Source organism: Electrophorus electricus, chromosome 8, assembly GCF_041902795.1.
Source record: "Electrophorus electricus isolate QZ-2024a chromosome 8, ASM4190279v1, whole genome shotgun sequence".
NCBI classification, from domain to species: domain Eukaryota; kingdom Metazoa; phylum Chordata; class Actinopteri; order Gymnotiformes; family Gymnotidae; genus Electrophorus; species Electrophorus electricus.
In genome coordinates, this window is record NC_137504.1 from 11,190,836 (window position 1) to 11,213,840 (window position 23,005).

Here is a 23,005-nt window from a genome sequence, read left to right on the forward strand (position 1 = left end):
TAATGAGCCGCATGTCACTGGCCTGTTTGCGCGCAAAACCAACATCGCCCGAATAATAAGGCTGCTACATGACCCGCAAGAGGAACTCAGGCCATGTCGAAGGCCACAGACAGCCTCGTGGTTCAGTCCATCAGGAACGGCTCTTTATTATTACGAAAGTAATAAAGTATCAGTTGCTGTACTGGTCGACCAGAGTGCTGAACAAATGCACGCCTGCAGGCAATTGTCGTTTGTCTCTTAAGCAGAGCTTTACGCGCCCGCCGTGTTAGGATCCAAACCCTGGACAACAGCCCCTACCTCACTCTCAGAACGATCCTGTTAGCCCTCAATCGAATTATGCCTAATCCAATCACAGCTAATAAAACCCCTGCACTTCGCCACATCTCCCATTTTAACCAAAGGTAAGAGAGACGCGTAAACTATTTGTGCAGCTTTCCCGGATCAATACAGCTCGAGCCATAGGGACTGTGGGGGTGGGGGGAATTGCACAATCTGCTCCAGGCGTCTTTGCACGGTATCAGTTTGTTAGCAGCGCCTGCGTGGGGCAGAGGCAGGCGTGGCCCTGGCCGGGATTCAGCAGCGCCAACCACTTACTTGAAGACGGAATGCGCTGGGATAGGGGGCGGAGAACGTCAAGGACACGGACTAATACACCACAGACCTTGCTGATAACCCTTGGACTAAGGCAGTGGCATAAAATGCATGTAAAATGGGGCATTTGAATTCTGCAGGTCTGGCTGTGAATTTCTTTTTAAATGTTTTTTTTTTATTTTTTTATTTGATTGCTTATCATGCCTCTTCTGTAAGGCAAGCTCTGGCTTTTCAGAAATTTGCTCTCAACCATTCAGGTGGTGGTTTACAAATGAGAAGGTTTTGTCAACGGATCGCCCAGCGTGCAGGACTCCATTTTCCGGCCGTAGTATTTTCCACATGCACAGACACTCGTGGTGTGCGGCTGGTGCAAGCGGAGTGCCGGCGTCCTCTAAAAGAAAGGTGACATCCCCCCCACCCCCACCCCCAACCCTCTCGGGCTCTTTGGGTGGGTTGTTTAAGGTGCTAAAAATAGCCGCGGCTCTCGCCATGTCGTGCAGCCTAATTAAGAGGAAAGGGACGGAAGTGCTCCCAAGCATCTGGGCCTAGTGTGCAATAGCTGCCCTTGTTCTCATTTATCGGTGAATGTACATTGTTGCCAATTATTCTCTGTAGCTTACCACTGAGGATGCTTGTAGACGAGGTGACTGAATAGTCGTGGTGGTGGTGTGGGTTTTTTTTTTTTTTAATAAAACTTCCCTCCCTGTTCCCAGCTTGCTACTCGTGAAGGTGCTCATCACAAGAAAAGAGCAGTTGCATAAGCACTTTTCTTTCCCACTGCTTCCATGAATAAGCTGAATCGTTTTTATTTTTGGGAATTGGAGAAGCTTGGTGCTCGTTATTGGAAAAAGACCAGAGGATTCCTAACTTTGAAGGAATGGGTGGAAACGTACCCAGAAAACGCAGAGCCACAGTGCTAGCAAAGCTTTCCCCCCTGCTGCCGACTGAGCTGCTACTCTGATAAACACCATGGGCTAGTTAAATACCACTGTTTTCTCCTTATTGAGTTGTTAATGTTTTATAGATCATCCCATGAAATAAAATCGAAGCGTGCATGACTTCATATGCATCTGGGTCAAGCTCGCCCCGCGCCCCTCTCTTTTGAAGCAGAACCGAGCCACGCCAAGAGGAGACTTCAATTTACAGCTCATCGATTCATGTTTGTTCCCCTGTCTGAGACCCATCTAAAAAGCCTCCGTCAGCCAGACTTGTGAACAGCGCTTGTGCACCGGGCCTGTGCACTGGGTATTATGGATTCAGATAAAAAGCCGGGAGGCCCTGTAGCGATGGAGCCTCCCGTTGGCTTTAACCCGAGGTGCCATGTTTCGATAGGCTCCACTGACCGATGGTGGCAGGCTTGCCGCAAGAATGACTACCACGAAAGCTCTTTATTCATGGGGGCTGCACGATTCTGATTGGCTTAGCAGCATCCCCCGCCGCACAGTGAACGAGCACTCCTTTTAGATTCTCCTCACTTCAGTGTGTTTGTTTACTCCTATGACTGCATGGAGCTTGGATAATTGGGTAATTTTGGGTTATTATAGACACATTTGGCCGACACCTGCCAAATTATTTATTCCCAGCTTCCTAGTGACTGGTATTGTTCTCGCCGTGCTCTTTAATATCGACTGAAAGCGAAAAACCACCACAACCATGGACTAAGCAAAGGATAGACGCTTTACCTCCCTTCAGTGTAATTTTCCCGAGACAAATAGGACCCCCACCCCACCCCCACCCTCCCCCCTCCCCCTTATAATCCGCAGTGCCTGGAGCTGGAGAGATTGCAGGGGCGGGTTCAGCACAGTCCCACTGAAGCGGGAGATTAGGCCCCCCGATGGGACCGGACGTTAGAAAAGTGGTGCGGCTCGGCCCGGGCACCGCAGCCCATGTTGTGCGTGGGAGGAGGTGGGGGTGCCGTTAGCTTCCTGCCAAGTCCGCCTGTCCCTGGGTTTGGCACAGGCGACGGCGCGTCAAAGCGGCGGCGGCACCCCGCGCGGGCCCTGCCCGACTGTTTACCACTGCAAGTTGTTCAGTCACAAATGCTGGCGGGCGCGGGCGGCGGATGGCGCAGACGAGCTCAGGACCGGGGCCAGTATGCATGCGGGCAGGCGCGCAGTGCCCAGCACAGCCAGACACTGGAGAGGCCTTACGGGCTGCCAGAGGAGATTGATTTCCTCCTCCAGCACCCAAGCCCCGCTTCATAACTCAATATGGCACGGCAGGAACTTCTGATCTTGTTTTCGACTGTCAGTTTGACTGATCCACAGCCGACGACTAGCATGTTCGTTCTTTGGTATCCAGTCCCAGAAAAGTTGAGGGTTTAGCGAGCAGCATGCCACAAAGTTCACATCCTGCCATGCCAATATCAGGACATCAGTTTTGCATGGAAATCTGACAGTTGTTAAAAATCCCCCCCCGCCCTTCAGGATCCCTTCTGCCATTCACAGTCTCAGGTCACTCGATGTACTGATTATGCATCTATCCACTGTACTGCGTGTTTGGTCCAACCTAGATAAACAGGATTAGGGTATTAGGGATTATACTTTGCTGACCTTATCCAGATTATACAATGTTTAGACCCTTGGGTATCTAATACTTTATGCCTTGTCAGCATCTGAAGCCAAAGGAATCTTTCTTCCTGGTATGACAAATGGCTGTTTATCCTTTGAATTAAAAAAAAAAGAAGTTGTATGTTCTCACAGTTTGTTGTATTATACCCTCTTCTTTTTCTGTGGCCTTTTATTTATCTGAACATAAACTTTCACAGAACTGGATAACTTTTTTAAGAGGCCCCACTCCTTTCCAGTGTCGGTTTCCTTTCAATGTGTGCAAACCTTAGTCATTTTCATCACCTTTTTGGGGAAATTTCAATGATCATCCACTTTTTGCACTTTTTGATCATTTGCACTTTTTTTCTTATTCTTTTATCTGTGAAAATAAATGGCACCTCCCAACTGTCTTCATGTTTCTCATTCTAAATGTTTGCAACCATATTGCAGGACTTTAAGTATATGGGAACTTTAGGTCTATGGTGGACCTCTCTAGATTGACCTTAAAGAGCAGGCAGAAATGCACTTAATATGGAATCTGCACTGTGAAGTTTGATGAACTGCTAATAGAAGACATTAAGTGGGCCTATCGGGGCATGTAGGGAATGAAAATGAAATCCACTTAACTAATACATTATCCACACTATTAATACTCTTTTTAGATTTGAAATGAGCAAACACATCCATTATTGAGGAAATGTTATCATCTGAATAATTTAGCAGTTGGTCACCAGCAATCTAACAACAACAAAAAAAATCATAAAATAAGCCTTTGTTATATTTTATTCCTCCTCTGAAGAGCTGTCCTTATAGAAATCTGGATGGCTTGATGGCTCACCTGTGTGACAATTTAACAGCGTTTAGATGTGAATGTTATGATCATCTTTCAGGTTTAAAAGATGAAAGGTTCTGATGAATGGCATGTGAAAGGGTTGGCTTTTACCTTTAGATTAGGGCGTTACAGAAGGGGGAGTTACAAAATAGGGGAAAAGTTTGTCATGCGCAATCTCTCTACATACAATAGTGATTAGAAGTGATAAATATAAAACTTGTTAAAAGAAACATTCTCTAGGTTGGGTTATTCACTGAATTTTAAATGTATTGAAGCCATTTGTTTTAGTCTAAGAATAATGAGAATTGTTTGAATATTCCTCAATTACAAAGCTTTATTATGCTAATTTATTGGTAGTAAATCTACATCTAGTGTGTGCTCACTTTTTCATAACCTAGAAAATTTTTCCCAGGTATTTTTTTTCTTTTTTTTTTTTTTCTTTATGGAACTGTTATTAGTCACAGTTGAAGGTGTGATACTCTGCATGCACAAACAGGATGTTTGTTTTCCTTTCTAGGAAACACCTGCAACACCTGCTCAAATCAAGTCTAGCACAAGTGTGTACAGAATCCACACCTGTACTCTCCATGACCCCGATTATGATAAAATGGGGCCTAATTACGTTGATCTCAATCTCAACCCAAATAGTGCAGTCATTGATGAGGCTTATTTATCTTTTTGCATCATGTTTGAATTAGACTGAAGTCATTGTGCCAAAGACCTGTATTCAGCCTCAGCCCACACTCCTAGCATGCACATGCAGGGCCAGGGTGCCGCCTCTCCTCAGCCGTGCACCGTGCCTCGAAACGTGATCTGGCGCCGTGCCCATCGACAGCGGAGCCGTTCGAGCCGGAGGCTACCAGAAACTCGTCTTGCTCGCCGGAGCGTCCCGGGGTTAGCCGCTGTTTGCTGCCCCGCCTCCTAGCACGCAGGTATATCCGGGGCGCGCGGGCGGTGGTCAGCGTCGCGCCGGTGTTCCGAGTCGCTCGGGTGTGCTCCCCTTCCTCGCAGTCTCTTTATCCCGCCGGCCGAGCCGCGGTGGCACTCCGCTTTTGAAAAGAAACAAGAAAGGAAGAGATTGAGCAGGCGTAAAGCGAGAGCGGAGGAAGGCTTTGAAGAGCCTGGACCCACCCGCTCCCCTCTCTCCTTTGCTTGCTGAAGCAGTCATTCAGTTTGTCGACTCAAAGGCTCTTTTCCTTCTCTGAGGTTGTTGATGATGATGATGATGATGATGATCTTTTGGTCCTTCTGGAAATTCTTTTTGTTGAAGATCCTTTCTGTCCAGTGCGGTTCCGTTTGATGGTAGTAGATGTCACCATATAGCTGCAGCAGTTTTGTCCTTTTTACATTTACATTTAATAGCATTTTGCTGACGCTTTTATCCAAAGCAACTTAGTTATGACTGAGAACAACTTGAGCAATTGAGAGTTAAGGTCCTTGCTCAGGGGCCCAACAGTGGCAACCTGGTGGCCATTGGCAACCTTCTGATTACTAGTCAAGAACCTTAGCCACTGAGCTACCTCTGCCCTTTTTGGTGGTAAAACCTCTGCCTTCAAATTTTGGAGAGGGATATGGAGATATATATACCCATTGTGAACCTGATCAGGAACAAAGATTTTCCAGGGTTAGAGATTGGTAGTAACAATTGTCTGCTGTTTCTGATAAGGGTTTCGTGGTGTACCCTGTAGCTATTTTGTCTGATGTGACTCATCCCCGTGTCAAAGGGCAGCGTGATATTTGGTGTGCTCCGTTTGACACAGTTTTTCCAGCTTTTTATATTCCTTATTGTTTTTCAGTGTGTACCAATGTGCATAATGGACAAATTTGTATTCGGCTGCATGGTGTCATAAAAAGAAAAATGTAATTCCACAGATGTTTAAGCAGATGTGCATTTAACATATCCTGCTTCAGACTGCAAGTGGAAATTCAGGCACATTTGCAATCAAGCCAGTTTGAAATGTTACAAATATTGCTTTGTGTGAAAGAACATGTTGCCTTTACCATGGCCTGTGATAAAGAGCTTATTGAATTTGCATGATACTGATTTAGATGCAGAAAATGAAGGAATGCTATAGTATACTGTGCCATTGAGATGAGGTGTATTAAAGCTTTTCTGCCATCAGAAAATTGGTTTTCTATTTCCTTAGCAGGGGCCCTCTCACCCCCACCGCCACCCCCAACGCCTGTTGGATGAGATGCTACTGTGAAAAAAATGGAGAATAAAGATCTAGGACAGTGAGAACCTGCTGGCATGGGAGATGGGGACAGTCCTGTAAATGTCATGGTCTCTGTTTTTCTGTGTCTCAACACTGTTTCAACATTTTCTTTTCTTATTTGTTTAAAAAAAAAACAAATCTTGATTTACTTTTCTTTGCTTACTTTTTTACTGAGCAATACGCTTGACAAACGTAAGGTTAAGTGAAATCTGTTCCTTTTTATTTCCTCAAATGCAATGCTTTTTTTTTTTTTTGCTTTTTTTTGGGGGGTGTAGCGCTGATCTCAACAAATGTGCTGCCGATGCATTCCGTGTCAATCATGCGGACAGTCCTGGAGCTGTCTGCCCTGAATCATTTCAGCTCGGTATTTGGTTTGTCCTCACTCCCGACCCCAAAAAACAAATTTATTCCATAGTGAAATGCGGTGTGTAAATCCTTGTGCATCCTGCTGGTTGGAAACCCCACCAGATCCCTCTTTAAGTGGAACCATGCTGTGCGTTTCATGTCCTCACATTTTTATTGGGTTTAGCCTGTCCCTTCTGTTGTGCATGATGAATGCCTCATGTCATCCGAATCGTACTGTTATGAGAGCGCTCAACACAATGGGGCGTTTCCCCAGCGACGCCCTGGGCCGACTGGCGCATATTGGAGGCCCAGGCTGTGAATGGGGAAAGCTCCGGAGCCGTAATTCAACCTGGGATGACACCAGCACTGCCATTCCCGCTCCTCTGGCACAATGGCACAATGCAGCTCCGGTGACTGGTATTGTAGTTTGAGCTTAAGCCCCGGGGTGGGGAGGCAGGGAATACCAACGTACTTGAATTGCGGGCGTCATCTGGACTAGCCCTCGCGGAATTCGGCCCAGCTTTGTTTTGTGCTGGAAATCCCGAGCAACCCCCTCCTTGCGGTGCCCTGGCCACTGTCCGCCTCTGAAATTCCTGATGGGGGTATTGGATTGGGCAGGCTGACAACGCCAGCAGCTGCCTTTCAGGTTGTGAGTTTGAAAGTTGCCAGGGGGGTGAGGGGTGTATACTCCCAGCTTCCTTTTGAAGTGCTAAAATGGCTTTCTGTAATACTCTTCATCGTCATTTTTTTCCTCCTTTTTTTGGGGGGGGGGGGGGGGGTACTTTTGTGTTGTTGCTTTTGCTTTTGGTATTCATGCGATTCTCTCTCTGTACCTGAACTGCTTTGATTCTTTGCTGCACTCTCGCTTTTCAAATAACCCACACATTATGTGACTCTCTGATGACTTTTGAAAAAAGGAACCCGTGTTCCACTTCGGACACGCTGCGTCTTGTCTTGTCGTTCCGCTTCAGTCTTATCCTTGGCGGGCCTCCCTGCTGCCGTCGACCCCCTCCCCATAGTCAAACGCCCGCGGCCTGGTGCGACAGCCCTGCACGCACATGCCGCACAGCCTGAAAAGACCTTTTTATTAAATTGAACAAAAAGTTAAAATGACTTCAGACATCAAGGGATTCTGAACCAGTGAAGGTGTGCAGAGCACGCGTCTGCTGATGCCTTCGCTTTCGGACCTGAAAGTCGGCATTAATTATCGACTTGTACATTTGCAGAGTTGTCAGAATTTCCTTTCATTCTTCAGTTACACTTGAAGTTGCTGAGGCAGGTTCAGGTTGAGTAGCGGGCGAAAATTGTGGCACCGACGAGCAGAATGCAGGACACCTTTCCAGGAGTTTGGCACAAGATAAGGACAAATCAGTTTTCAGCTCTTTCCCGCTCTGCCGAGCAATCCAAGGTGTCTCTCCTCTTTCCCTGGGACGTGGCCTATGACCTTACTGAGACCTTCTGCTAAGTTCATTCGTTTGGTCAGTGTTGGTCAAAAATCCTTTCGAGTCACTCACGTGAGCAACACGTCACACTGAATGCCCCATTTGAAATGAAAAGATGGAATGACTTTGCCACTTTGAAGTGTGCGGAGGAGAACGAGGATCACTTTTAAAGCTGCAGCTAATCAATGCAAGCCGCTGCCATTATCCTGTAATCCATGCATCGCCTTTGTAAATTCTTCCCTAGATCCTCGTGGTATTTAGTCTACGGCATTCTCACGGCATCATCACTTCACTTCACTTTAGTGCTGGCATGAGTTTGGTCTTCTGTAGCTATCTAGTGGAGAGGGGAAAAAAATCCCTGAGTTCATTGCGTAGCAGTTGAAAATGTAATGCAGTGTTTAGCCTAATGTCCATTTCCATAGGTGGTGGTGATATCACACTTAAGTGCAAATAATGAAATAATGATTTATAAATAATGATGTATAAATTCAGATGCATATGCAAATCTATACAAATATGGATATCATTTAATTACGTCGATCTGTGTGTGCTTTTTACAGTTTGCTCTGTTTGTTTGTTTTCCCAGAGCACAAGAAAACTTTGGCTAGATCACTTTGGGCATGACCTGTCTGGAGAATTCATCTCTGCACGTGCTGCTTGCCCTTCAGACGACTGCTGTACACAGCCTGCAGGCCATCATCTTTTTCAGGCTGGCTCAAAAGATAAGGACTTAGAGAGGGCAGAGCAGGAGGGGTGCCGGGGTGTGGGGCAGGGGGCCGCTGGTGCACGAGGGCGGGCAGCGCACGTCTCTGCAGGTGAGTGGGAGCCCACCCTCGCCCATGCCGTCCCCTGCCCACACCGGTCCCACCGCCCTCTGCCATGGTGACATAACGGCTCGTGTTACGGAGGACCTCACCTGCAAGTTTTCTCTGTCACATCCTCTAACTCTTACAGCAGACTTGTGATCTGTTAGTGAGCAGAGGACGCTGCGTAGGCTGGCGCGAGTGGCCGCAGGGGTGACGATGCTGGCTTGTGGGCGGATGAGACGGCTCTTCCGGCAGCTCACGCTGCAAACCAGCCTGCTGCTGCTCTTCCTCTTCTGCATGGTCAGCGTGCTAGTCTCCGCCTACTTTCTGTACGGCGTCAAGCGGGAGCTAGAGCCGGCGGCAGTCGTAGGGTCGGAGGGCGAAGAGGAGATGGGCCCCGCCGACTGGGAAGACCCGCAGGCCACACCTTCCCCGCCGTCGGCCAGGGTGCTCCCAGCCCGGACCGCCCGGCCGGCGGACACATCTCGCACGGACCCTGTGGTGCTGGTGTTTGTGGAGAGCCTGTACTCTCAGCTGGGCCAGGATATCGTGGCCATCCTGGAATCGGGGCGCTTCCGCTACCAGACGGAGATCGCCCCAGGCAAGGGCGACATGCCCACGCTCACGGACAAGAACCGGGGACGCTTCACTCTGGTCATCTACGAGAACATTCTGAAGTATGTCAACCTAGATGCCTGGAACAGGGAACTGCTTGACAAGTACTGTGTGGAGTATGGAGTGGGAATCATTGGCTTTTTCAAGGTGAGACCCTGTAGTTACATGAGATTTTGCAAAATCTCATGTTTCGGATAAAGTATCAGATGTTTCCCAGTTAAATTGTCTAGCTGACTCCCTCTGAAATGAAATGCACAGTTCTGCATTATTTCAAACAATGCAGCAGTGATATGACAGATATGTAGTGGCTTTGTTTTGGCCTACTCATTCCACATTTTACAGCCTGTCAGTGACGGGATGTTTCATGTAAGAGTGTCTGCCTCCAGATATTAACAGTGACATCCACTGGTCTCACTGTGCTCTGATGGCAGTAGGGAGCTCAGGCCTGGTTATGAGCAGGTTAACCCAGTGACCGACTCTCTGAAGGCCTTGCTCGTCCAGAGCAGAAGGGCGAGAACTTAAAAGTATCCAAATGAAATCTTAAAAAATGCAGCCTCTACATTTTACTCACGTACCTTTTAAAGCTTAATACAGCTCATTGCTAATGCCCTGTTTCCCGAACATTGCTACAGCCATCTCCTTGCTGGATTTGCAATTAGATTTCCTGGTCTTTTTTGTCATGGTCGTTGGCTCTTATGCTCTTTTAGGCCATACTCAACAAGTGAGAGCTCTGAATATGTCTGATGCCACAGCCTGGAGCTGCATGGCTCAGAATACCAAGCAAGTTATCCACGAGAGAGGCAGATGCTACAGGTCCCAGTCTCTCACTCCAGTAATGTAGCATGTCAAATGTTTTCCTCACCAAGCCCAGACTTGCGCACCTGTCAGCACTGCAGCTCAAACACCCTCACCCTCTGGAGCACGGCGCACCGAACGCGAGCACGTGTTATTGTGGAGAGCCCCAGCAATTCCGCTCGTAATTACACATGGCTGTATCACCTCATTTAAGCTCCTCTTCGCCTTCCCATTAGACCTCCCCCTTAATCCCATATCTGTTTTGTTAACATGGAGCAACCCCTCCACTCTTGGCTAGCACTTGGTTTGGCATAATCCCCCAAGGCTGTATTAAGCACAGCCTTCCCGCCATCTTCCTCCATTTTCGCACTCTTTTGTGGCCTGCGGGCCAATTATCAGACGTTTTTGCGCGGATCGCTCCGTCACGCACAAGGCTGAATGGTGCTGGGGAACTGAAGCAGGCAAATAAGTGCAGTATCGGACTCATCAGCTCGCAATGAACTCGCTGAGAAGGTGAGGGAAGCGAAAGCTGTTGATTAAGCAGCACAGAATGTGAAGATCCCATGTTCTTTTTAGTCAGCATTCTCAGAACTGTAAAATGAGAATTTCCTACTACAGTCCAAGCATGTGCAAAAGTAGCCTTTGTTTTTTTTTAAGGGATAGTAGCTTAACAGTGGCTCAAATTTGGAACTGGTTCTCATAGTATTGAAAGATCTGTTAAAACTTCAAAGATTACATAAGTCAAATAACTATCCCAGCCCTGTCCCCTACAAAAACTGGTTCGCCTTAACATTGGAAATCCTTCATCCCTCAATTTGCCATGTGATGAACCGCATTCTCCCATCTTTTGATTAAATTCAATTACATAATTTTTTTAAAAGCTGAGGAAATTAGTAGTGATTAGTCATATTCTTTTACTCGCCTCCGTTTCTGAAATTGGAAGGCAGGCTTTTACAGGAACCTGTCACTATAGCCTATAAGGCTGCTCTCCAGATGTTGGATGAAGAGAATTCATAAAATAGACTTCAGAAGATGATCTCATCAGGATCATTTTTCAAACCAAGTATTTTATGTCCCAAATTCTGTTGTTATTGTCATAACTCTTGAGCTGTTGTTTAAACAAGAATACTTGTAGTCCCACAGGTGTGTGTTTGTAGCTTTCCATATTGGACCTAGAAGTCACTGGATGTAATTCCAGTTTCAAATGCCTCATTGCCACAGAGTGGTAAGGGGTAGAACAAAAAAGAGAGCAATTCATCTGTTTTAGGTTTACTGACAGTGCAATAATGCTTGTGACAGTTTTAGTAAAATCTAGAAACTGCTGCTTGCAAGCCGAGGCTTATTTTCATTTACTGTAAAAGTGCAGTTTATCACAGTCTGGTCCCACCTCACATGGTCTGCTGGCTAGAAAGGAAGCAGAATGCAAATTCACGGCAAAAACACAAGGGTCCAAACCCTTTCAGCCGTAGCCGTTCCGACGAATCCCATCTAAGGGAAGAACTTTAGACACATTCAGTAAACAGAAGTTTTAACTCATGCCCTACCTTCCCTATCTCCCACGAAGGCCAATGAGAACAGTTTGCAGAGTGCTCAGCTGAAGGGCTTCCCACTCTTCCTCCACTCCAACGTGGGCCTGAGGGACTGCAGCGTCAACCCCAAGTCACCTCTGCTGCTCATCACCAAGGCGCGCGAGGTGGAACGCGGGCCCCTGCCCGGGGACGACTGGACCGTCTTCCAGTCCAACCACTCCACCTACGAGCCCGTGCTGCTGGCCCGGGGCCGAACGGCTGAGCCGGGGGCCGGGGCATCCCCGGGGCTGCTACATGCCGCTGTGGTCCAGGACCTGGGCCTCCACGACGGCATCCAGAGGGTGCTCTTCGGGAACAACCTAAACTTCTGGCTGCACAAGCTAGTGCTGGTGGACGCTGTGAGCTTCTTGACGGGCAAGCGGCTGGCACTTGCGCTGGACCGCTACATCCTGGTGGACATTGACGACATCTTCGTGGGCAAGGAGGGCACAAGGATGAAGGTTTCTGACGTTAAGGTGGGTAGGAGCTGCCGTGGCTCACTAAGCCCCACCCCTCTCCAAACACGTCCACAAGTGTGATCCATACAGAGTCCATGGAGTTGCTGCATAGGGCTGTAGTCAGTGGCATGTGTGAACATGTAAGCATGTGGCATATTTTGCCATGCGGCATCTGCCAGGTGGGGGTGAGAAATGATGAACAGGTGCAGGTGATCCTTGAGCATGACCATACAGATGTTGCTCCAGTAGAGCTGTCAGATTGTCATCTCATGCTCTGCCACAGAAGACTGGCCTGGTTCTGTCTGGCTGCTAGAATGTGCACAATATGCTGTACCATTGTTACTACTCATATGAGTTGAATAATAATACTACAGTAATAAACCCCCCTCAACTTGACTTTTATATGAATATATCATTTTTAGCATCAAGCACCTCATGAACTCACTTATGGGTGTAGATTGTGATTGGCTAATAACCTCCTCCCACCCCTAACCCCCCCTTTTTTTTTGTTAACTTGTTTATTTATATTGAACATTAGAATCCTCATTGGTTGGGAAATTGGCAAAATATTTTTTCCGCACTCTCACATCTTACTCGTCAGCTGCCGTTTCCACATGGCCAGACCAAACCATAGAGTGGCTTTCCGAATCTGAGACACTCTGGGTCCTTGTTATTGAAATGTTTCACATAAAAAAACAGGACATTCTGAAGTAAGGGTAACAAATGATAATGGTACAGTACATTGGACAACAGAAACATTACATTTTGTATTTGCATCAATGTATCCTGAATTGGAATAGAGTTAAAGCACAAGGAGCTTCAAGATTCCCCTCTCTAACAGCCAAATCAATAAATTATAGATTTTGGTGTCCGCTTGATGCTGGCTATTGCAAACTGCTTTTATAAGCTGGGAGGAGAACCTCAATATATTGTATTCTTGAAATAAAATCAAAATTCTGCAAAGGGAAGTCATTTGTTAGGGAGGTGTTTGCCAAACTGGTTGTGGAGGCGGGACTAGTGGATGGTGCCCGGAAATGGGCCAGTGTGACTGGCACGGCCGCCCGGTCCGTGTGTGCCTTTAGCAAGCTGAAGAGGCGGTGTGAGGAGGGGGAGAAACCAGAGCAGTTCTGCCAGCAGCTCCATGCACCAGTGTGAAAACCATGTGACATCACAGAGCCGTAGCCCCAAGAAACGGAGATGTCCTTGACAGCTTGCCTACATGTCTCATTCCCTGTGTGTGTGTGTATGTGTGTGTGTCTGGGTATATCGGGTGCGCACCTCATTTTCTTTCTCTCCTTCCTTTTGTGTTCTTTCAATTCTTTCTCCCTCTGTCTCTTTGTTCTCACTCGTTCCAGCTATCTCTATCTCTCTCCTTGTCTCGCTCACTCCATCGGTCTTCTGGCTCCAATCGCCGTGCATACTGAAATAGAGATACACAGGGGGAAATGATAAAAATGTACAGAGAGAAATATGCATGCGGCACGAAAAGACAGAGGGAAGCGAGGGAGAGCCGCGGAGAGAGGGAGCCGGTGTTGCAGCAGGCAGCCGAGTCACCCCTCTGCTCTGGGAGAAGCGCAGGAGTGACGGCCATAAGATGGGAAGAGCGGGTCCCGCCTCACCGCCGGGCCACCCCTGCCCTCGGTGACAGCTCTTTGTCAGCGCTACTCAGACCTCTGCTCTTCTGACTTCATCTTCAGATCTCACTCTATTGTGTTCTCTCTGCGTCTCCCCTTTTTTCATGACACTTTGTTCAAAGGGCACCCAAAAAGTAGCTGCAGGCATGAATATTTCAAAAATTCGCAGCTTTCGTGTTTTTGTTGTTGAAATCCCCCCCCCCCCCCCCCCTGCGCCTCCGAGCGGTCCACTGCGAGTGTTTGGGGAGTAAGAGAGACCAAGGGAGCCATCATAATCAAAGCCTTCCCCTCTGTCTGCCGGCCTGCTCTGCGTTAAATATGAATCCAGCTTTTTGATTGAGTCATTACGGAGGGGAAGGTAGTCAAAGAAACAACAAGCCCAGTAAACAAATCAGATGAGAGGCATATGCAAGGTGAAGTCTCATCCACACGCCCCCCACCCTCATTCCACACCCCCCCCCCACGTTAGTCATGTGTGTGATGATTTTTTTTAATTTATTTATTTATTTATTTATTTATTTTGCAAACATGCTGTTGTCTTCAGGGCCTTCTGAGAGCCTAGTTAAAGTCTGTCTCATCTATTGTTAAGGCCCTGCTGGAGACGCAGAACGAGCTCCGAGCTCATGTACCCAACTTCACCTTCAACCTGGGCTTCTCTGGAAAGTTCTTCCATGCTGGTAAGAAACCAACTCTTTTAGTGCAGATGTCTGTAACTACGCATGAGGAAGTGAATACTCCTTCATCCAATCACACTGAAACTGTGTGTGTGTGTGTGTGTGTGTGACTCTTCATGGCCACCTCCTCAGGCACTGATGAGGAAGATCTGGGTGATGACCTGCTCCTGTCCTACAGTAAAGAGTTCTGGTGGTTCCCGCACATGTGGAGCCACATGCAGCCTCACCTCTTCCACAACCAGTCGGTGCTGGCTGAACAGATGCTGCTCAACCACAGGTTTGCTGAGGTGAGACTCAAACAAGGAAACTGCTGCTACAGTTGGTGCTTTGGGGGGGGGGGGGGGGTTGTTGGTGTTTTGTTTTTTTTGTTTTTTGTCGGCCTCATCAAGCTGCTGAAATTATTTTCTCTCACGATGTACCGGGTGCCCTCTTTGATCTGCTCAGATCAAATGAATGCCTACTGTTCATCCCAGAAAGGATTCCCATGTTCAGTGGGCTTCGTGGTAGACCCATGTTATTGATGTGTACAAATTAGTATTGTAACCCTATTGTTGGGTGTTAGTTTGTTAGCTTTGAAAACACCAACTTTTTTTTTTTTTTAACAAATGGAAAGGTAACAGCAGTAAGTTTCCAGTCAGCATAGACTATGGAAACTTTAGTCATTCCAGTGATTTCAAATAGGCTGAAATGTGCAGGGTTTCAAAAATAATGATTAAAAGTCTTGGGCTAATGATTTATGTCTGTGGTCGGTTGGATTGGTTTTTATTTTTTGTTTTGGTCCTGGACTATTATGTATAATGCTGGTGGACCACCACCCCACTCCATCTGGTGGTGTCACCTAACCTCTAACCCCTGGCACGGACTTTTGCCCCCCCCCAGGAGCACGGCATCCCCACCAACATGGGCTACGCGGTGGCACCGCACCACTCCGGCGTCTACCCCATCCACATGCAGCTCTACGAGGCCTGGAAGAAGGTGTGGGGCATCAAGGTGACCAGCACGGAGGAATATCCCCACCTCAAACCCGCTCGCTTCCGCAGAGGCTTTGTCCACAGCGGCATCAGTGTAAGAGCGCGTTCATGTGTACGAGTCACTGAAAGAGTGCATGTATGTACACCATTGCATGCCATGAAGTAGCGACATTTGTGTAGTCTGTCTACGGTAGGCCGGCATGAACACCAGACACACATGGTAGGCCCATCAAATTGAAAGTTTCTATAATCATGTAGTTCCAGCTGCTCCCTCAAAGATCTTCATAGGTCAGACTGATTGGATGTACTACAGTTTATGAGCCCCTGCATTGAACTCGTTTATCTGGCTCAGTCAAAGCTATATACAAAACCTTGGCTATTGCCTTCATTGTTTGATGTTGGAAGCCCGCAAGGAGGCTATGGACAAAGCATTTATAAAGGTGCAAAGTTTTCGTTTTTGGTTTGTTTTACCATTTTTGGTTTGCTCCAGGGACTAGATGCAGGAGCCAAGAGGAGCGAAGAGTCATGACAACGCAATCTGCATGCGGGCGTACACATGTTTTGTGTCATTTTTTTGAGTGTGTGTGTTTGTATGAGGGAGAAAGTATGTATTCACTCAGTGGCAGGCAACGGCAGTTAAACAGCATCCAGGGATTAAAGCAAAGCGACCGACAGAGAGAGACAGACAGACAGACAGAGACAGAACACTGACTTGAACCTTTTGCAAACAAAGTGAAGTTTCTCCCTAGAACATTTTCCTAAAGGTTATCCTAACTAATCTGCAATTCAAATGTCAGGCAGCTAGCTGTCTGTTACAACACTGGACAGTTGGCGCAGTAGCCACAACCTGCCACCGTTATTTTGTTCCACCACAGCCGGAATCTTTTCAGTTATTCTCTATATGGTTGGAAATAATATTGATATCGTCTTTCCAGGCGGAGGGATTAAAAGTGCTGATGCTGCCCCGTTGTGGCTAATACTGTACGGAAGTTCTGTTCTTTATCCCCACCACACCTCCGCACCCCCGCTTTTTTTTTTTATACAGTCTGTTGGTTGAGTGTGATGTTAATTCAGACCGTAGCATGCCAGTGTGAAATATTCACAGGGAACCGGGCTGCCTTGTCTTAGCGGTGCAAACATTTGACACGTTCCCTCACACACACACACTCTCTCTCTCTCTTTCTCTCTCTCTCACTCTCTCTCTCCCTACTCTGTCGTTTTTGTTTTGGTTTATGCTGTAGTTTATGCTGATGTGTCTGATAATCAGCATTTGTATGCACTTGCATAGGAGTTTCACTCTGCACAGTACTGTGTTCAGAAGGACGCAGAAAGCAAAAACAGTTCAAAACGAGGGAATTAAAAAAACTAAGTAAGTTAGCCTTCAGTCCTCAGAAAGCCCTGACTAATTGTTAAATAAACCCTATTTGCACAAGTGAGTAGACGGTATCATTAGTCTCCCTGCACTCTGTCCAGCAGTGAGTTTGACTTTAGTCTCTAGATTATCTCTGACAGAGCTCTTTAGGTTTCCTTTACTGTATTTGAGCAACATTTTTCTAAGATGAGGTCACTCGGTTTCCACTCTTTTTCCAGGCCAGGCCAGCACAATGCTTAAACGTTATTGCATATTGTGGCTGACCAAATATGTTTTTCCACTCTAATTAGTCACGGTGAATATAGGGCACAGAAGTAAGTGAGCTTCTTTCGGTCTCAGGTTACAGCTGCGTTTCACTTGGATTCTTTCCTCAGCCCAGAGCCCTTGAAGTGGAATGTGTCAGTCAGTGTAAGATGTCTGTGCTTTTTGTGTGTTTTTCCCACCCTGGTATAGCTGTGGGTTATAGCGTAAGCGTGTCTCCTCCTCAGGTGTTGCCCAGGCAGACCTGCGGCCTCTTCACCCACACCATCTTCTATAACGAGTACCCTGGGAGCCCCAAAGAGCTGGACAAACTGATCAGCGGAGGAGAGCTCTTCCTGACCGTGCTCCTCAACCCCGTAAGCCCCTCACCCGGCACGTTGCTCTCGGCCCCCCCAGCCGCACTTTGCTCTCGGGATGGTGTGTTTTACTCCGCCTCTGTCCTCAGATCAGCATCTTCATGACCCACCTGTCCAACTACGGCAACGACCGCCTGGGCCTGTACACGTTCAAGAACCTTGTGAAGTTTGTGCAGACGTGGACCAACCTGAAGCTGCAGACGTTGCCCCCGGTCCAGCTCGCCCAAAAGTACTTTCAGATCTTTCCCGAGGAGAGGGACCCCATTTGGCAGGTAAGGGTAGTTGCAGCTCTCTGAAAGGGGGAGGCAGTAGGAGACCACTGGAGATGCAAGTTCAAAAATGTTTTTAAAGGGGCTCGACCCTGGCGAGGGGAGGTGCCACAGAGCAGCACTGCTCTAATATCTAGTGCTCACTGGAGCTTTGCTGATGACAGACTCTGTGACATGAACATTTACTCTGATGAATACCAAGAGAAAATGGTTTTCCATGTCGCTTGCCAGCAAACCTGAGAATGCTATTTCTGAAATTGTATCTTCCGCACTGACTCACACTGCCAACAGAATTATTACAACCACAATCATATCTTTCTGTCTTTCTCCCTCGCTTGCTCACGAGCTCGTCCTCCTGCTCGCGCGCTCGGTTTATCCCACTCTCGTTTCTCCTCCTCTCCCTTGGTCCAACTCCCGTTTCCTTTCACCCTGACTCAGAGCCCTTAAATCTCTCATTAATCCCCCTTGTTTCCTGTCAGTGTTGCGGTCCTGTCTTCAGTCAGTCCTCCGGTGTTGTGGAGACCTCGCAGACTCCGAATAATGGCCGATCCTCTGTACTGGCTTTCCCCACACATCATCTTTTTCTTTTTTTTTTTTTAAACCATTAATACTTTTTGGATGCGTGTATACAGGCACACGAGCTGAATCATGAACCTGAAATCGCCCGCGACATGCCAGACATTACCACGCATGGTCCACACAGCACCAGTCCGAGGCTGTGATGTGTACTGAAGCAGCTACAGCATCTAGCACACAGTGGTCTTCACACGGCCATCACCCTGATCTGTGATCGAAGTGTTGGGAGTAGACTGTGCCGCTTCCCATTTCATTTTGCACACCTCTGTCCAGCTGTAATTAGGTGATGGTGAACGTGTCTGAAGGCGTAAGATGCTTGGTTTATTTTGATTTCACAGAATAACCCAGCCCACCCACCCCCGCCCTTGGGGTTGGTTTTATTCAGGCTAATATAATAAGATGGTCTGGTTAACAGCAATAACTCCACAGACCAGCTCTGTGTTTTATTGAAGTTTAATGATAGACTCTCGGTTGCCAGATATGCACTTTTCGAAAGATTCAAATTATAGCATTTTGCGATAGTAAATGTGCCTGTGTGTGCACGAGAAATGCTCCATGCTGGCTCATACCTTGGTTTAGTGATGTTTTATGAGATTTTATCTAGAGCCCACATGCTCCACTGTAGTTCCATTGCTGATTTAGAAAGCTGGCTGACACTCTCTCTCTTTCTCCTCAACAGGACCCGTGCGAGGACAAAAGACACAAAGACATTTGGTCAAAAGAGAAAACTTGCGACCGTTTCCCTAAGCTGCTCATCATTGGCCCACAGAAGACCGGTAAGCGGCCCTGAATGTGTTCACCGTGCACTTTCAGCAAACATGCACTAGCGCCCTCTAGCTGTTGCCAGCCACCCCGGTTCTTGTCCAGACCACGAAAACAATGCTCCAACTGTTTTAAATCCTCATAGGGAGACTAACGCTGCATTCCAACAGATTCCACCACAACGCTGCACCTGCAAATGAGCAAATAAATCCTTTTTTTCTGATTCGTCCAGAGCAGCTGGGAGACATTCAACCATGCTCTGTGATTGGAGGGTTGCATATGTGTCAGCTGACATCATTTACTACGTACCACCCAGCAGTTTTGTCGTTTATTGCATCAGTGCAGGAGCAGCAAGCAGCCAGTTCCGCAGCCGTTTTACTGCAATTTTCACGGCTTCTCGGTAAATGGGAATTCTAGGTTTACTACGTTGGCTAATTAAACTTCTAAAAGATGTCTTAAGGGAGCAATAGGCCATGCTCAGAGTGGATAGTAAGCCAGAGTGGATGGCTATGGTAATCTCATAAACGATGGGTTAGGGGATGAGCCTGGAAATGATTTTTGTTTCTTTCTTTGGTGGGGGGGGGGGGGTGGATCTTACTTACACTTTGTAATCACCTCCGCTCTTAAGCCAGGCCATTAGTGAGCATGCTCGTAACTGTCACTCTCCTCCTGACCCATCTTTCTCCTGAGGATTTGGGCTGTTGCTGGCTCTAGGACAAAAAGATTCCGATACTTCAAGCTCTGGGTTCCCTGATGTGGCAAAAGTATTAAGTCCTGTAGTTGAACAAAGCACATCTATCTTCAGACATGGGAGCTGACACTGCAGATCTTCCCCATACAGACTTTTGTTCAAATGTCATCCAAAAAATAATAAGCTATTTATCTGTGCAGTGTTCATTTTCTTGTAACACTACTATATAGCACACAATTGTGTACTAATACTATAAAACAGTAATGCAGAACAACATTTTATAAACATTTTCCCAAAAAATAAATAAATAAATAAATAGTTGCTGATATTTTGTGAAACAGCCAAAAGAATCCAGGTTTGGTTTCTCTTCAGGGGTTGACTTGAACACATTTTTTTTAGTGTTATGACTTCTGACAGATTGAAAATACTTTTTTTCAGTCACATACACACTTACTGTGCTGATTAAATGGGTAGCTATATCGTATAATTTTCTTGGATGGCTTAATGACTATTGCATGGTACTAAACATGATTGACTCCCACCCCCTCCCCAATTTTTGTGTTTCTCTTTGGCATGATTCAAGGAACGACAGCACTATATCTGTTCCTGGGGATGCATCCTGACCTGACCAGTAATTATCCCAGCAAGGAGACCTTTGAGGAGATCCAGTTCTTCAATGGCCGTAATTACCACAAGGGCATTGACTGGTGTGTTTCTAGCATCTCTCTCTCTCTCTCTCTCTCTCTCTCTCTCTCTCTCTCTCTCTCTCTCTCTCTCTCTCTCTTATATATTACCCCCGTGTCTCCCTTCTCCATCATTTGCAATATTGTTGTCCATGCTGCTCGAGTCAGCATGCACCAGTTAAGTTCAATAGCTCCTGTAAGCCACTACGAATTACATAGATAGTGAAACTCTGCCATGCTTTGGAGTCCGGCACATTAAGCACAATGAAAGCTAATGTTCCCTGAAAAGATGCGATTACATGTCATTTCGAAACGCGCCGCAACTCCCTGTCCATCAAATGAAAGCGGCGTTAAGCGAAAACAGGTGTCCGAGATCGGAGCCCAGCTCCCTCTTTCTCTTTCGCTCCTTCTGTGGGCGGGACACAGCAGCGGTTACGGAGCGTTGCCTGTAGCCAAAGCTGCTTAGTGTTCAAAAGTTCCCTTTCTGTCAGACAGGAGACGGCGAAATGCAGACAGGCCCTTCTCCAGTCTGCTTGGGGAGCTGCTTACTCTAGCCATTCTCACCAGCAAACCCTCGTGCAGGCTGGTCATGTGTCACTTATTACTGTAATGCGTTTTTTTGCATCATGTAATATGTTTATTTTTCTTCTCTGTCAGGTATATGGAGTATTTCCCCCTGCCCTCCAACACTAGTTCAGATTTCTACTTTGAGAAGAGTGCCAACTACTTTGACTCGGAGGTTGCGGCTCGGCGGGCTGCTGCCCTTCTTCCTAAAGCCAAGATCATCACCATCCTCATCAACCCAGCTGACAGGGCCTACTCCTGGTACCAGGTCAGTCCCGCCGGCGCCTGGGACAAGTTGCATCCATGTAAGAGTGTGGAACAGGGAGCTCGGTATTGTGCACAGCGTAGGAAAGTGGATGAACCCATCTGCTGCTGTATTGAAAAGCATTTAATGACGTCACTGTCGCATTTTCACTATTTCTGTTTTGAGACTGTGTGGTACTGCATTGTCAGTAATGTCACGAGCACAGCTCAGTTACTCTATGTTCTTTGATGACTGCTGCGCTCCAGCACCAAAGGGCTCATGATGACCCTGTGGCCCAGAAGTACACATTCCACGATGTCATCACTTCTGGTCGTGACACCCCAATCAAACTGAAGGTGCTCCAGAGTCGCTGTCTGGTGCCTGGCCTGTACGCCACACATCTGCAACGATGGCTCAACCAGTACCACTCTAGCCAGGTGTGTGTGTTTGTGTGTGTGTGTGTGTGTGTGTGTGTGTGTGTGTGTGTGTGTGTGTGTGCGCGTGCGCGCGTGCCCGCCCGCCCACCCTTGTGGATAAGGTTTGCCATGCTCCTTGTATTCTGTGTTCAGATCCTGGTCTTGGATGGTCAGATGCTGAGGACTGAGCCTGCTTCCATAATGGATAAGATCCAGAAGTTTCTTGGCCTCACAAATGTGCTCAACTACCACAAGATTCTTGCGTGAGTCTCTCGGCTTGTCTGACAACCTCTCCCTAAATTTGCTGATCAAGTTTCCTTCATTTTCCACGTTTCTCTTTGATGATACACAATTAAAACTGGCTTTAGGGCAGCAATTACTGGGTAATGCATTATTGAGCTCCTGGGGTGTTGTGTGTTTGGGTTTTTAAATGCTTTGATGTGTGTTGCTGTAGTTCAGTGTAATTCCCATTCTCTATGTTGGCAGGTACATGAGACTACTTGATGATTCTTTTAGTTTCTTTTAATAACACCTCCCTTTTCTTTCCTTCTTTCTTTCTCTCTCTTTCTTTCCTCCACAAATCTTTTTTTTTCCCCTCATACTTCTGCGCTCTCTCTCTCTCTCTCTCTCTATTCCTTACATGCCTGACCACATAACCACAGCTCATAAGCAGTAACATCTGTTAGCCATATCCCCGGTGGACAGTGGGCTTGGTTTGTCCCATGCCTGTTTCTCCAAACAGATCTAGCTGCTCCCCATCTGTCTGCCATACTCCGCTTTCATTAGGCTGATGTGAAAGGTTCTCCATCTGATTTCTGCTGACCCGCCTCCATTTCGTCTCTCCCTCTTCCTGTACTGCAGGTTCGATCCTAAGAAAGGCTTCTGGTGCCAGCTGCTGGACGGGGGGAAGACTAAATGCCTGGGGAAAAGCAAAGGGCGGAGGTATCCCGACATGGACGTGGATGTGAGTGTGGAGCTTCTCTCGCTGCTTAATTCATAAATTTATTGCCATTCCACTGAAAAGAATCGGCATGGTAAATCACGTTCCTTTTGAAAGAATCGGCACCTTGGAATCACATTCCTTTTGAAAGAATCGGCACCTTGGAATCACATTCCTTTTGAAAGAATCGGCACCTTGGACTCCCATTCGCTTTCCAAATTTTTATTGTTGTGTCGCTTACAGTCTGGTTCATCAGATTAAACCGAAGGGCTTTGCGCATTCAAACATTTTGTTCGCATCAGTTTTCAGTCAGATCATTTCTTTTCTCAGCACTGCCTGCACTGCCACTGCTCTGGACCAAGCCTTTGTGCGAGC

General features: G+C 47.1%; 1 protein-coding gene across 10 annotated transcripts in view; it reads left to right on the plus strand.

Annotated features, from left to right (window-relative positions):
* Positions 1-23,005, plus strand: part of ndst1b (N-deacetylase/N-sulfotransferase (heparan glucosaminyl) 1b) — a 55,307-nt gene that overhangs the window by 28,561 nt on the left and 3,741 nt on the right. For all 10 annotated transcript variants that reach the window (XM_035527227.2, XM_081718861.1, XM_081718856.1 and 7 more), the window contains 13 exons: positions 8,562-9,543; positions 11,756-12,235; positions 14,441-14,528; positions 14,658-14,812; positions 15,405-15,590; positions 17,357-17,485; positions 17,575-17,757; positions 19,010-19,106; positions 20,367-20,490; positions 21,124-21,298; positions 21,541-21,711; positions 21,844-21,953; positions 22,552-22,654. In XM_035527227.2, coding sequence (XP_035383120.1) covers positions 8,998-9,543; positions 11,756-12,235; positions 14,441-14,528; positions 14,658-14,812; positions 15,405-15,590; positions 17,357-17,485; positions 17,575-17,757; positions 19,010-19,106; positions 20,367-20,490; positions 21,124-21,298; positions 21,541-21,711; positions 21,844-21,953; positions 22,552-22,654 — 2,547 coding nt within the window. In that variant the 5' untranslated portion in view covers positions 8,562-8,997. The remainder of the gene's footprint in view (positions 1-8,561; positions 9,544-11,755; positions 12,236-14,440; positions 14,529-14,657; positions 14,813-15,404; positions 15,591-17,356; positions 17,486-17,574; positions 17,758-19,009; positions 19,107-20,366; positions 20,491-21,123; positions 21,299-21,540; positions 21,712-21,843; positions 21,954-22,551; positions 22,655-23,005) is intronic.